Source organism: Artibeus jamaicensis, unplaced genomic scaffold (genome assembly GCF_021234435.1).
Source record: "Artibeus jamaicensis isolate MK-2021 breed Jamaican fruit bat unplaced genomic scaffold, CSHL_Jam_final scaffold_369, whole genome shotgun sequence".
Classification (NCBI taxonomy): domain Eukaryota; kingdom Metazoa; phylum Chordata; class Mammalia; order Chiroptera; family Phyllostomidae; genus Artibeus; species Artibeus jamaicensis.
In genome coordinates this window covers 7,390,787-7,404,127 of record NW_026522042.1, presented here as the reverse complement: position 1 = coordinate 7,404,127, position 13,341 = coordinate 7,390,787, and the positions used below count along the sequence as shown (strand labels likewise).

Genomic DNA, 13,341 nt, shown 5'->3' with positions numbered 1-13,341 from the left:
TGGGGTACCTCTGGCATTTCCTCCTATCTCCTGCCTCAAATGTATTTTAAGGGAAATATTCCCTCTTTAACGTTAAGCAAAAGCGCATTGGAGAAGATGAAAATAATATAGTTTTCAGAGTTCACTTTTTATTGTTTGCTCACTTAATCCTAACAGAAATGAATACTCCAGGCTGTAGCATTTGTAAGGGGTAGAGCCAAAATCCAAATCAGATTTCTTCCGAACTGAAGATCATGGTCTTGGATTCTTAAGCTGTCTTGCATCCAAAAGACTTAAACACACACATAGGGCATCACATACAAAGAAGCCAAGAAATAATTACCAGCTGCTAAAGGAACAAAAGAAATGCTCATCACAAGACACTACCAGCTCCCATTCCCAAACAAGTGGAAGCAACACAAGCACTTTCGATGCCTAATTTCTCTGTGTCCTGCAGACCTCCAGTGATTGGCACCCGACTGTCCAGTTCTTTGGAAGCTTGTTAGTGCAAGACCGTACTAAGAAAAGCAAAAAGTAATAAACACTGATGTTTTCATCGTGCACAGGAATCCCAACAGGATATGAAAATCACGATACGTGTTGTAAAATCTTCTCTACAAATGACAACTACGCGATGCATACCGGCACTGTGACAGCTTCCAGCCTCGCCGCCTGCCGAACCGTCTCATAAACCAATTGTACACTGACTTTTTAAAAGATGCTTACGTTCCCTGGAGGCAAAAATGTATTAAATATGTTTTTGCCACATACCCAGGCCACTGTGTGAATTGATTTCAAACCTCAGTAACAGTCCAATAAAACATATTTAAATCTCTGCTACTTCTGTTCACAGCAACCAATGCTATTATTCCCTCTCTGCCAGAGATCCCCAACCTCTTCCTCTAAATTTATCAAGTAATAACAACTGTCTTACTTAGCAGCACGTACCATGTTCAAGCTCTCTGATAGGTACTTTGCATGTATTGTATCATTTATTCCTTTACGTAGTCCTATACGTAGGTACTATTATATCATTCCCACATTATAGATGAGGAAACAGAGGCCACTGCTTCAAGTTACAGAGATAGCAAGTGTCAAAAACAGGACTTTAACTCAGGTCTGTCTCACAGCAGGGCTCTTGCTCTTAACTGCTAAATGATGAACGCTATTAACGGGTCAATCATATTTTCCTTTACATTTTAAATATAAATATGATCATCCTTTAATATACTATTTTTTAGTTATATTTTATTGATTATGCTATTACAGTTGTCCCAATTTTTCCTCCTTTGCCCCCCTCCACCCAGCACCCCCGACTCTCTCAGGCAGTCCCTACATCACTGTTCATGTCTCTGGATCGTGTGTGTAAGTTCTTTGGCTGCTCCATTTCCTATACTGTATTTCACATCCCCATGACTGTTCTGTAACTACCTATTTGTACTTCTTTGTCCCCTCACCTCTTCACCCATTCTTCCACACCCCCATCCATTCTGGCAACCATCAAAACACTCTCTGTATCTGCGATTCTCTCTCTGTTCTTCTTGTTTGCTTAGTTTGTTTTTCAGATTCAATTGTTCATGGACATGTATTTATTGCCATTTTATTGTCCACAGTTTTGATCTTCTTTATCTTAAATAAGTTCTTTTGACATTTCATATAATGGTTGAGTGATGATGAACTCCTTTGATTTTTCCTTGTCTGGGAAACTATCTGCCCTTTGACTCTAAATGATTATTTTTGCTGGGTAGAGCAATCTTGGCTGTAGGTCCCCGCTTTTCATGATTTTGAAAATTTCTTGCCAATTCCTTTTTGCCTGCAAAGTTTCTTTTGAGAAATCAGCTGACTGTCTTATAGGAATTCCCCTATAGGTAACTAATTGCTTTTCTCTTGCTGTTTTAAGATTCTCTCTTTATCTTTAACCTTTGGCATTTCAATTTTGATGTGTATTGGAGTGGACTTCTTTGCATCCATCCTGTTTGGGACTCTGTGTACTTCCTGGACTTGCCTATTTTTTTCACCAAATTAGGGAAGTTTTCTTTCATTACTTTTTCAAATAGATTTCCAATTTTTCCCTCTTTCTCTTCTCTTCCTGGCACCCCTATGATGTGAATGTTGGCACGTTTGATGTTGTCCCAGAGGGTCCTTATGCTATCCTGGTTTTTTGGATCATTTTTCTTCTTGTTCTGACTGGTAGTTTTTTGCTTCCTCATGTTCTAAATCATTGATTTGATCCTCAGCTTTGTCCACTCTACTGCTGTTACCCTGTAAATTGTCCTTTATTTCACTTAGTGTATCCTTTGTTTCTGACTGGATATGTTTTATTCTGTTGAGGACCTTACTAACTTCCTTGAACATCCTTATAACCAGTTGTTTGAACTCTGCATCTGATAGATTGCTTCTCTCCATTTTTGTTCTTTTACTGGACTTGATCTGTCCTTTCACTTGGACCATGTTTCTTTGTCTCCTCGTTTTGGCAGCCTCCCTGTGCTTGTTTCTATGTACTAGGTAGAGCTGCTGTGTCTTCCTGTCTTGGTAGTGTGGCCTAATGTAGCAGGTGTCTCACAGAGTTTGGTGGCACAGCCTCCTCTATCACCCAAGCTGGGTACTTGAGGTGTGCTCTTTGTGTGAGTTGAGTACACCCTCCTCCTGTAGTTGAGCCTTGATTGCTGTTGGCAGGTCAATGAGAGGGATTTACCCAGACCTGTCAGTTTCAAGGACTGGCTGTGACCACTGACCACCAACCTCTGCTCTCCATGGAGAATCAGCTGTGCAAGGACAGAATGGCAGTGCTCCCATGTGGTCGGTCTATAGCCGTCTACTGGGTGTGCAAGCTCTGGGGTTTCATGGGTCATGTAGGCCAAGGTCATCACCTGCCTGTTTTGCCTGGGGCCACCCTGCCTTAGTTAAAAAGCAATCCAAGATGGTTGCTACTTGTGCTGTGCTTGGAGAATCCCAGGCAAAGCCAAGCTGTGCTAGGCTGGCTGTTGCTAGTGCTTGGCCTGAGGCCACTTAGCAAGGTGTCAGGGGCTGGAGACACACTGAGGCTGGCTGTTGCTTGTTTGAGAGAATTTCAGAAGTTGTGAAGCATGAGCCAAAACCAGCCATTCATATGGAAAAGCAGCATGGGTAAACCTATAAGTTGGGTAGAAGGAGTGGCTATAGATCTCCAGGGTGGGGCAAACAGTGTTAGCCAGTTCGATGGAGTCTCAGATATGGCACCAGCCTCCCAGCTCTGTGGCTCTATGGGGAAGGGTTCAGAAAAGGGACAATGGCCCCTACCTACCTTTCTGTCTGGGTAAAAGCTGTCCCCCAGCTCTCGCCTTAATGCCAGATACTTTAGCTCCTTCCCAAATGTCACTGGTGTCTTTCAAGCTGCTAACTCAATGCTGGAGATCAGAGGGAATGAGTCTGAGTAAGTCTGTGTGTGGGTTCCTGAAGAGGAACTGCGTGGGACTCCAGAAGTTTCTTCTACTGACTCAATCCCTGCTCATCTTTACAGCCAGAAGTCATGGGGACTTATCTTCCTGGCACTGGAACCCTGGGCTGGGCAGCCTAATGTGGGGCTGGGACTCCTCGCTCCCAAGATATCCCTCCTGAATTTTTATACACTGTGTGTGGATGTGGGACCAGCCCATTCCTCATCTGTGCCCCTCCTGCCAGTCTGGATAGATACAGTTTCTTTAATTCCATAGTTGTCACACTTCCATTCAACTTGATTTCTGATGGTTCTGAGTGATGGTTATTACGTATTTTAGTTATAATTTTGATGTGGTTGTGTGAGGAGGCGAGCCATGTGTACCTATGCTGCCATCTTGATTGGAAGTCAATACTCTGTCTCTCAAACCTGGTTACACATTTTAATCCCTATGGTTGCTTTTAAAATACCCAGTGCCCCAGGCTACAGCCCAGATTAAATAATTGGAAAACTCTGGGGGTGGCTCACAGGTGTCAATATTTTTTAAAACTCCCAGGTGATTCAAACATAGAGCCAAGTTTGAGACCCAGAGCTCTGAAAATTATTGAAACTTGAAAATATATTTCAGAAGGTAGATCAAAAGAGCTGAACTAACACAATTTCTAACATTTTTATCAACTACACTAACCCACTTTCCTCAGAAAACCATTAGGAAAAAAATCTAAAATTTCAAAAAACACCTCTCGAATCATAGAACACGATCCTCAGTGTGAGCTACATTCTTTTTAGCTGGTGCTACAGAGAAACACACAGGAATATACAAACATACACCTCAGTAGAGTAATGTGAGTTTCCAGCCAAAACGAGCCCATGGCCATGGGCCTGTGCTCACTATGGTTTCCACCCACATGTCTGAAAACAACAACTGCAGAGAATGAACTGCACTCCCAAATTAACTCACTACAATCCTTTCTCCAAAGCTAATTCTAATAGATTTCTTCCTTGACTTAGATCATTAGTAAATAAAAACCATTTGCATATCACAAGCAAGTCTGAAAATCCCAAGTTTTGTTTTCCATAATGGCAGACAATGTGATTGATTACTTATGGGGTCACATGACCAATCAAGAGAGAATTTTAACCACTCACTGTGAATAAGAAAATAATAGAATTAACATACAATTTATAAACTTGTTCACTGTTCTTGTTGGTTATAAGAAAACTAGTTATGATAAATATTTGTATTACGTACTTTTATCAGAATATAATTATATCATTTTTTTAAATCTTCCTTAACTCTGTTTCTTTATAGAAAATTCTGCTTTGGCCAATCTTGCTTATTTATACTCCCAGCTACATCATAAACTGGCAGAGCTGAATGTTTCTCAGTGTTTGCTTAATTAAAATTTGATTCAAATAAGAAAAAGACATTAAAATCTTTCTTATTTTTAGAAGAGTTATACTTTACTCTCAGAGCAACTTGACGTGATTTTTCTTAATGTTTCAAAACTAAGGGTTCTGGCCCAAGCATCATTCACATGAAAAAGTGTCTACTCACAGGGATCATCCAGTTGGCCAGGTCGCCGTACTTGGACACCTGCATCGCGCCGAGCATGGTCAGGTTGATGTGTCCTCTAAGGAGGAGAAAGAGGAGATGAAAGGCAAACTCCACAAACTCTATGTCCCCTTCACTTGCAATCGCCAGCAATTAAAGTCAAGAATTCTACATTCCCCAAAATACATTTACTTTTTCCCGCCCAACACCTGATTTCCAAATATATCAGCTCAAGCTGACATGGAGAAATAACCACTAAGAGTTCTTTTAAAAAAAATTATAAGTTTATATTGTTTCCGAAAAACAAATTAAAAACAGGTGTACACAGCGAGCTTGTTTCCTTTGGTGAGGGAGAATGTGGCTTGATTTGAAAGCAAACACTAACTAGAAAATGAACACAGTTTGCAGAGAACGCTAGGATCCTCAGGAAAAAACCCTGTAAAACTGTTTACTTCAAGAGCATTGGCACACAGATATATATTCCATTTGGGGGGCTCTTTTAATAACAGCAGCCTGGATGTTCCAACTCCCAACGTTTGAAGTGAGTAATTCCACATCTTTGTGCAGCTCAACAAGCCCAAGATGGTTTTCTGGCTGGAGGTGTGTCTGGGTCTCACAGCCTTGCTCACACAGCCAATGACTCGGGTCGGGCCACAGTGTGAAACCAGAGCGGCCCACTATTACATACCCTCTAATCATCGCAAATGACTCATCGCTGGAGAAATAAGAGGCTCCTGGAAGAACAGTAACTGTTTCCTTGCCTACACACAGGCACGCGTGCATGCAAAAGGGAAAAAAAAAAAAAGAAAGAGGCTATTAGATTTCTAAGAGTATTGTGGTGGAGAGAGGGGTCGATATTTCCTGCTTCCTAAGGAACTGAGGCTCCCTTTACCGAAATGCAGGGGCAATTTGGGGTGTGCGGGACACTGTCCGTTCTGTGGGGAGGAACACTTTGTCAGTGACATTGTTCGCCCTTGCATGCTGATAATGAAAACAGACCAACTTTTAATTTCATTATCATTTTGAAATTCTCTACACAATGCAAACCCTGTTGCCTATCCCCTTCTGGGACTCCCACTAGCCCCGTCCCCAACACCAGCCCTGCTCCTGGGAGGCACCTGTCACAGTCCAATGCTACTATGGTCATTGGAGAAAACAGGTTGTGGAGTAACCTTGAAGCAATGCAATTCTGAATAGAAGATTACTGGAGATGCTCAGTTATTTCTTAAAAAACCAGTGAATAAGAGGACACACCTAATTCCTTAATATCATCAGGCTTGAATCTCCTCTTTCGACCTCAATCAATCTCTCTCTCTATTGCTCTCACTCTCTCTCCCCCCTAAGTTTCTAGTAAAACCCTAGGACTTGGGTGAAACTGCGGAATAACATTCTAATACTGGCAAATATCTTGAATGCTAACTTCCAAGAGGAGAGGACCTCTCTCATGATAAAAGTTCACAACTGGGCAAGATCTTCAAAGTCATCCAGTCCCCACGAAACTAATACTATCACCTGACTCATACCAAAGTTCCTTTCTTCTTGTGACCTACTTCCTGCCTGTTCAGGAGCATCAGGCACCCAAGAGAAAAGTGTTCGCAGGCCACTGTGCCAAAGGTAGGTGAGCTGTGTGAGAACACCTGGTGCACGGCCCCCTGGGTAACAGGGCAGACGAAAGGAAAGGGAAGCAAAGTTACTGGACTAGAGAAAGGCTCCTGGGCACAAGAAGACCAGGGTGGTCTGACCATGCCCAGCTGTGCAACACAGCTGTACTCAGCCTCTCAAGTCTTCTCCAAAAGCTACAGATGGAGCTCTGTAACCCTCTCCATTTGAGCTCAGATATGGAGAGAGTAAGACTGTTTCTATCATGCTGAAATATTTATCCCCCAAAGGAGTTTGATTCTAAGTAAAGGAAATGTTTGCACATCTTTCAAAGTACCACAAAGCTGAAAAGCTTTAGAAAACACCTTCTGGTGTGGTTAGTAGGAGCTTTTAGACAGCACATAAGATCTGAAGGATGAAATGCGGTAACGCAGGCAAAGCCCTTTGTCTGGCGCCCGGCACAGAGAACGGGCTCCGCAGCCATTTGCTTTTATTATCCCTCCGCCAAACAGTGCTGCTGCTCCTCAAGGAATAAAGGCCCCAGGACCAAGCAAATGACTTCCACGGTGGGGTCATGCAGCCTGCCTGTGAACTTCACGTTTCGGGGCAGGCAAAATACAACTACACCTCATCCTAACACAAGTTCCATGTCCAGCAAATTCAGCTCCTCACCAATCCTGTGAGCTGGAGAGGCAAGGAGGAATATTTTGTAGGACAACAAAGCAGAGAAACAGAAAAACCTCAATCCCTTTGTTCTCTGTCTTAAATCACACTGACTTCCAAATAGCAACTTTCCACTGGCTGATAGGACATGGAAGGCATCGCGTACCACTGTGCAGGAGACCCCGAGATCCATGCTGAGGGCTCTCCCCACCCCCACCGACATGACTCATGACGCATGGTTTTATTAAACAGCCCAGAAAACGGCTCTCGTGGAGAGAGCTGTCAGGCGCCCGATAATGCATTCTGGTGTCTTAACAAATTACATTCTTCAGAAGCAAAGTTAATTTTCAGCACTTTAAACATCCAATAGCTAAACAAAAGTAGATATCCTCAGGTGGAATCCATGCTTTTCAAATACAATGTCCAAATGTGGTCAGTACCCTGAAGAAAAAGGGCTTTCTTACTTGGTCTTTCCTGATTGATTCCTGTCTCCTCCCACTTCTCTGTGTGTAAAAGTCTAGATGCTGCCCTGACTGGTGTGGCTCAGTGCATTGGGCATTGTTCCACAGACCAAAAGGTCGCTGGTTCAATTCCCAGTCAGGGCACATGCCTGGGTTGCAAGTATGGTCCCCAATTGGAGCAAGGTAACTGATTGATGTTTCTCACATCAATGTTCCTCTCCCTCTCTTTCTCTCTCCCCTCCCCCTCTCTCTAAAAAACAATAAAATATTTAAATAAGTAAATAAAAATCTAGATCCTTTCATAATATTTGGGCAAAAGAGTTTCTGAATTTCATGAGTTATACAAGTCCTTTAGCTCAGGACTTAACAAGTCATTCCCTCAACACCAAGCCGATGCCCACCACAGGCCTAGAAAAACGTTACAAACAAAACGCAGATGCCCTCCACGAATGGTTCTCAACTGTGACCCCACCAGAATCACGTGCAGGGCTGGTAAAAACGCTGCCCGCGGAGCTCAGCTCCCAGAGTTGATCATTCTGGAGGCTTGTGGGGGGGGGGGGGGGGTGGCTCAGCATTTCCCATTTCTAACAAGTCCAAGGGGATGGTGGTGCTGATGCTGAGGGTCTGGGGCCTCCACCTGAGAACCACGGCCCTTAGCAAAGAGGCATACTGTCCAGCAAGAGAGACATACACACAAATAAGCCGCCAAAGGATTTGGAGAGGAAAATAAATTACCAATAAGGAGCTGGGCGAGAAAGAGTAGGGAGACAGAGCAAAACCAAAAAACGACCTGGTGAATGGCCCAGGAAGAGCCAAGGGGCGGAGAAGGAAAGCAGGGGCATCCCAGCCACGACCGGAGCGGACCCCAGAGTGCCGTGTGGGGGCCTCACACCCTTGCAGGGCGCACTGGAAGACCGAGCTGGAAAGGTCAGCTGCATCCCGTCAGAGACCCGGGATGCTGTGCTGCGCGCGTGCCCCTGTCTGCAGGCCTGTGGGACTCCGGATGCGGCGCGTACACCCACCGAGCAGGGCTTCTCCTGCGCGGCACGACTGACGTTCTGGAGGGGAGAACTCCGCGGAGGGCTGTTCTGTTTACCACAGGAAGGCCTGCAGCATCCCTGCCCTCTGCTCACTACATACCAATCACACTAGATCCCAGGAAGGCACATCAATCAAAAATGTCCCCAGACACGGTCAAATGGCCTGGATGTCACCTCTTCTTGCCCATTGAGAACCACAGCTCTAGAGACCCGAGGCAGGGGCCAGGACTGTACACAGCCATGAGAGTCACATGATGGGTTTTTCTACAGCAGTCTGCATCAAAGGCAAGTAATGTCTACATTACGTGTACATTAAAATCAGAAAGAAATAGAAAAGAATGCAAAATGCTCTTAACATGAAAGCTAAAACATACAAGGGGCATTTAGGAAACTTCTAATTACACTGGGAGACTGCAGATCTCCACAAGATCTCTGAAATGTTCTAATCGCTGCCTTCTGCACCTTCACAAAGCCCAGCTTTCCAGAGAGCGTGGTACGGTGTATCGGGAGAAAAGTCCTGACACCAGGAGGAGAAGACTGGGTGCGTCCAGTCCCCAGCAAGGTGATCTGAGCACATCAATTCACGTCTCTGGATGCAGTTCCCCAGCCTGTACAACGGGGTTTCACTTGAGGCTCAAACACTGTACACCTGTAAAGAGGATGCTGTAAACTCCCGAGTACTCTGAGGGCAGTGATTTTTACATAACCAGATGAGATTATTATTTGGAAACAATGATCCGTAGAAACAGTTCTGTTATCATTTTAAAACTTAATACACTGGTCTGACCCAGAAATACAATCCTACATTCATTTCAAGGGACATGGATAAAAATAGCCTTTCAAATTAACACACACACACACACACATACACGCGCACGCACACAAAACGGCCTGATCTCTCAGGTAATTTCCAATTTGAGGAGTTGAGAAAACTGCCTATTTATACTCTGCATTCTCTAACTCAAAGTATTTCCTCCCTCATTTGGACAACTCCAAAATCAAAAACATCACCGATCCCACAGAGGGCTTTGATGAAAGAATAACAAAATTATCAGGCTGATTTGCCACGTGGCTTCCAACGGTGATGTAGAATCTGAAAGCACAGCAGTTTCAGATTCTACGTGATGGTTCAGAAGCTGAAACACACATCGGTGGGATGGGGACACTTTTACACCTCAGATGCGCCCACCACCCAACAATGTCATTGAAAAAATTAACTCTTTTTCCCAAGGAAAGTGGGTTCCATGACCTCAAGCCTGACATTTAGAAAATAGAGTTATGCATTTTGCAAATAACCCGCTAACATCACAAGTTCATTAAACCAAGCAGCAAATATTTTCACAGATCAATGAGCTATTGCTAAAAGGCACAGCACAATTAAATTACAGCCTTGGTTAAATGTCACTGCTTTACCTCAGTGGACTTTTCAGAGTCGAGCTGTGTTAACTAATTCAACTATTCAACCAGAAGCTGTTTTATCGCCCAGAATCCTGAGCATGAAACATCGATGCTACTTGGCAGCTGGCCTTTGGGCCCAGCTCGTCTCTTTGGAGAGACAAGCTACTGCTGCTGGATGTGGAGAGACACTAACACTCTTTCACGGGCAGAGTAAACGGGAGTAAGGGAAGGGCACAGAAACCCAGGCTAGAACGGTATAGCTAAGAGCTAATAAAAATTAGCTCCTGACGGGCAGCCGCCTCCGAAGCATCATCTTCAGGCCTAGCAGAGTGGCCATGGGGCCTCAAGCCTGGGCAGCGACGATGGCCAGGGGGTCTCACCTGCTGTCCTCCCCCAAGCTGCTTACACTCGCCACCTTAGGTTCTAGTCAACTGAATAAGTAATAATAGAAGGAAAAGCATCCGAGTGTGGACATGACGAGGGTAGAGTCCCCAGTTCAAAGAAACTATTTATTACTCATGTCACTGGGTCCTATTTTATGGCAATATAACCCCCTTAAGCACCTGGAACCTTTGAGGGATGCTCTCTGACCCTGAGGATGACTAGCGGACAGTAAACAGCTCCTATCACAAAGCCCCGGGGCCCCAGGCCTTTCCTTTTGCCACTGTGGATCCACGCCCCCACCCTTCTCATCAAGAGAAGGTGGGTCTATTGCATCCTGGGAAGGTCCCAGGGGAGGTTCCGGCAGGAGACCCAGTGGGAGAGAACGCGCCCTCATCCCCACCCAGGCAGCAGTGAGACGCCTGCGTGCTTCTCCCTGGCAGGTGACTGGCCCTCTCTGACAGCTGCCCCCCAAGGCCTGCCCAGGGCTCCTGGCAGCTCCCTGCGGTACCTTGCCCTCCTTTCATGGTTGCGCTGATCTTGCCCACATCCCTGTCAGCTGTCCCTCCCTTTCATTCTCCCTCTTACAGCCAGGACCCAGACTGGCTGAGCCACCAACACTCTGGCCATTCCACGCAGCTCCACCTGCAATTGTGCCTTTAACTCTGTCTGCCCTAAATGAGAGCAGACCTCTGACAAGAAGCCAGGCAAAGATGGGACTTGGAAGGCTTATCTCCCCTCCTCGACGAACAACAGACTGAACAAGCTCCAGCAAAAACAAAGAATCAAGCCCAACTCCTTACTAGCACTGGGCACAGAACTGAATCAATAGCCAAGGAAAACGCTGGGAAAACATGTAATTTAGCAAGTTTACCTGCATTGATTAGATCTGCATCGACTTCATTTTGTAATGGGTATGGGCCCTGTTGAACAAAGCAAATTGTCAACGTCAACTGGCAAAGAAGCTTCTCACAGAACCGCACACTGACACTGCAACACAAGCAACTTCTCCAAAAACTCAAGGGAACTGGCATCAGAAGACTTCGGGTGAATCGTGAAAAAGTAACTCTGCTGTTTGAATGGCTCTGTTTCTCATATTGATTGGTCTGCTCTACACTGATAACTTTGTGACTGGGTTAATGAAAAGTATTTTCTACAAATTACCAAAGTTTGGAAATGACATTATTAGAAATACATGTCATAAAACAAAAAGGAACTATTTACTACCAATGCATCTAATGTTATTTATAAACCTTCCTCTTGTATCAATAAATATAAACTAAACAGATGCATTATTTGGCTGGAAGGACCCAGAGAGGCAAATGGGTCACTTTTTAGTATGCAGAAGCGGAAGATTTGAATGCAGGGTTCTAACCTTGTCTCTCATAACATCTAAGTTTTGCAACCCTTGCTTTCTCTTTGCCTACTTATTCTCAATAAGTTTTCTTTCGGATGTCTTTGTATAAGGCATCCCTAATTATCTGAATGGGGAAAGGGGTTTGTAACATAACATACATTGATCAAAAGAGGGAAAAGGATAAAAGAGAAATGAGAAAGGCATGATGGACCCAAGAATGAGAATATGAAAGCTGTAAAATTTCAACAGACTTTTTCTAAGGGACCCAATATTTATCCTTTATATAAATTGAAGTGATAACTAATGTTTAGACCTACGTACATTTTCCTTTAAACACTGACCATGGGTAATTCACATAGTCTTACTTCCCTATCTCCAAAGGGAGGGAACCAATCACTCCAGAAATCCCTAAGGTGCATGAATAATAAGTCTTTGACCTGACGAATCCGTTTTCATTCAGACACACATCTTTTTTATCTTTGAAAATGGTCATGATTATCACCTCAGTTAATCACTATTGATGCCATGCCTGTGATCACTACTGATACTTCAAGTACCTGATATATAGTTGCTCTATATACCATTTTTATTGCATTAGTGGTTGTGATTTACTGAGGAATAACAAAGATTAGGAATATTATAAATTGGCAAACTATAAGTAATCTCTGCCACAGCTAATAATTAAATTAAAAATATCACCCAAGAAGCAAAACTGTTTCTCACTTTCATTATAGTATTGAATAAAAGCTGTAGCCAAATTCTATGAGAATACTGAGCTCATCTGGAAGGTTAATTCTGAAGGTTAATTTTCTGAGGGAAAATTCTACCCTTTTGGACAACAGGACCTTAACACAGTAATTAGATGAGAAGAATTTCTAAGACTTTTTGAATCATTTAACTGTCAGAAAGTACCCCTGCTTTAAATAGATACCTTACTCTGTGTTTTTCACCCAGTGCCCTACTTAACTTTACTTCACAAAGAATTGCTGATGACCTCCACTCTTGTCCAAACACAAGAGAGTTACAAAGAGCGAGCTGGGCAGGAGCCCATGAGGCCTCTGTAAGCAGGCACCCAGGGGAGACAGGAGCCCACAGTCTGACAAAGCAAGAGCAGCCACACGCCCAGGAAACTACCATCAACTATGGAAAATACAACCTTACAGACTCACGACTCCCACTAGCCTGTGGGGAAGTCAAATATGTTATTGTGATGACAGACAGACAGAAAGATAAGTTTGGGAACTTTAAGCTGATAACTCCCAGTCATATGATTTCACTATACAGAATATCTCGTCAACTAGATCATATAAATAAAACTTTAATTTCTATCTTACCAAACCCAGGATTCCATTTTCGCTTTGCAGATGAACGGTCATGTTTGGGCTGATGAAGTTGCTGGCCAGAAGTGGGATTCCTATGCCCAAATTAGCTGGAAAAAAAGATGTTAAGGTAGAACGCAGAAAAGGTAGAGAGATTATGCCATAAATCGTCTA

The 13,341-nt window shown here is 43.8% G+C and overlaps 1 protein-coding gene across 1 annotated transcript in view; it reads right to left on the bottom strand.

Annotated features, from left to right (window-relative positions):
- OXCT1 (3-oxoacid CoA-transferase 1) overlaps nt 1-13,341 on the bottom strand; it is a 135,470-nt gene that overhangs the window by 59,678 nt on the left and 62,451 nt on the right. The window contains exons 10-13 of the mRNA XM_037138521.2: nt 13,183-13,277; nt 11,366-11,414; nt 5,638-5,710; nt 4,953-5,028 (exon numbers count right to left, since the gene is read on the bottom strand). Of these exons, the coding sequence (XP_036994416.2) occupies nt 4,953-5,028; nt 5,638-5,710; nt 11,366-11,414; nt 13,183-13,277 (293 nt within the window). The remainder of the gene's footprint in view (nt 1-4,952; nt 5,029-5,637; nt 5,711-11,365; nt 11,415-13,182; nt 13,278-13,341) is intronic.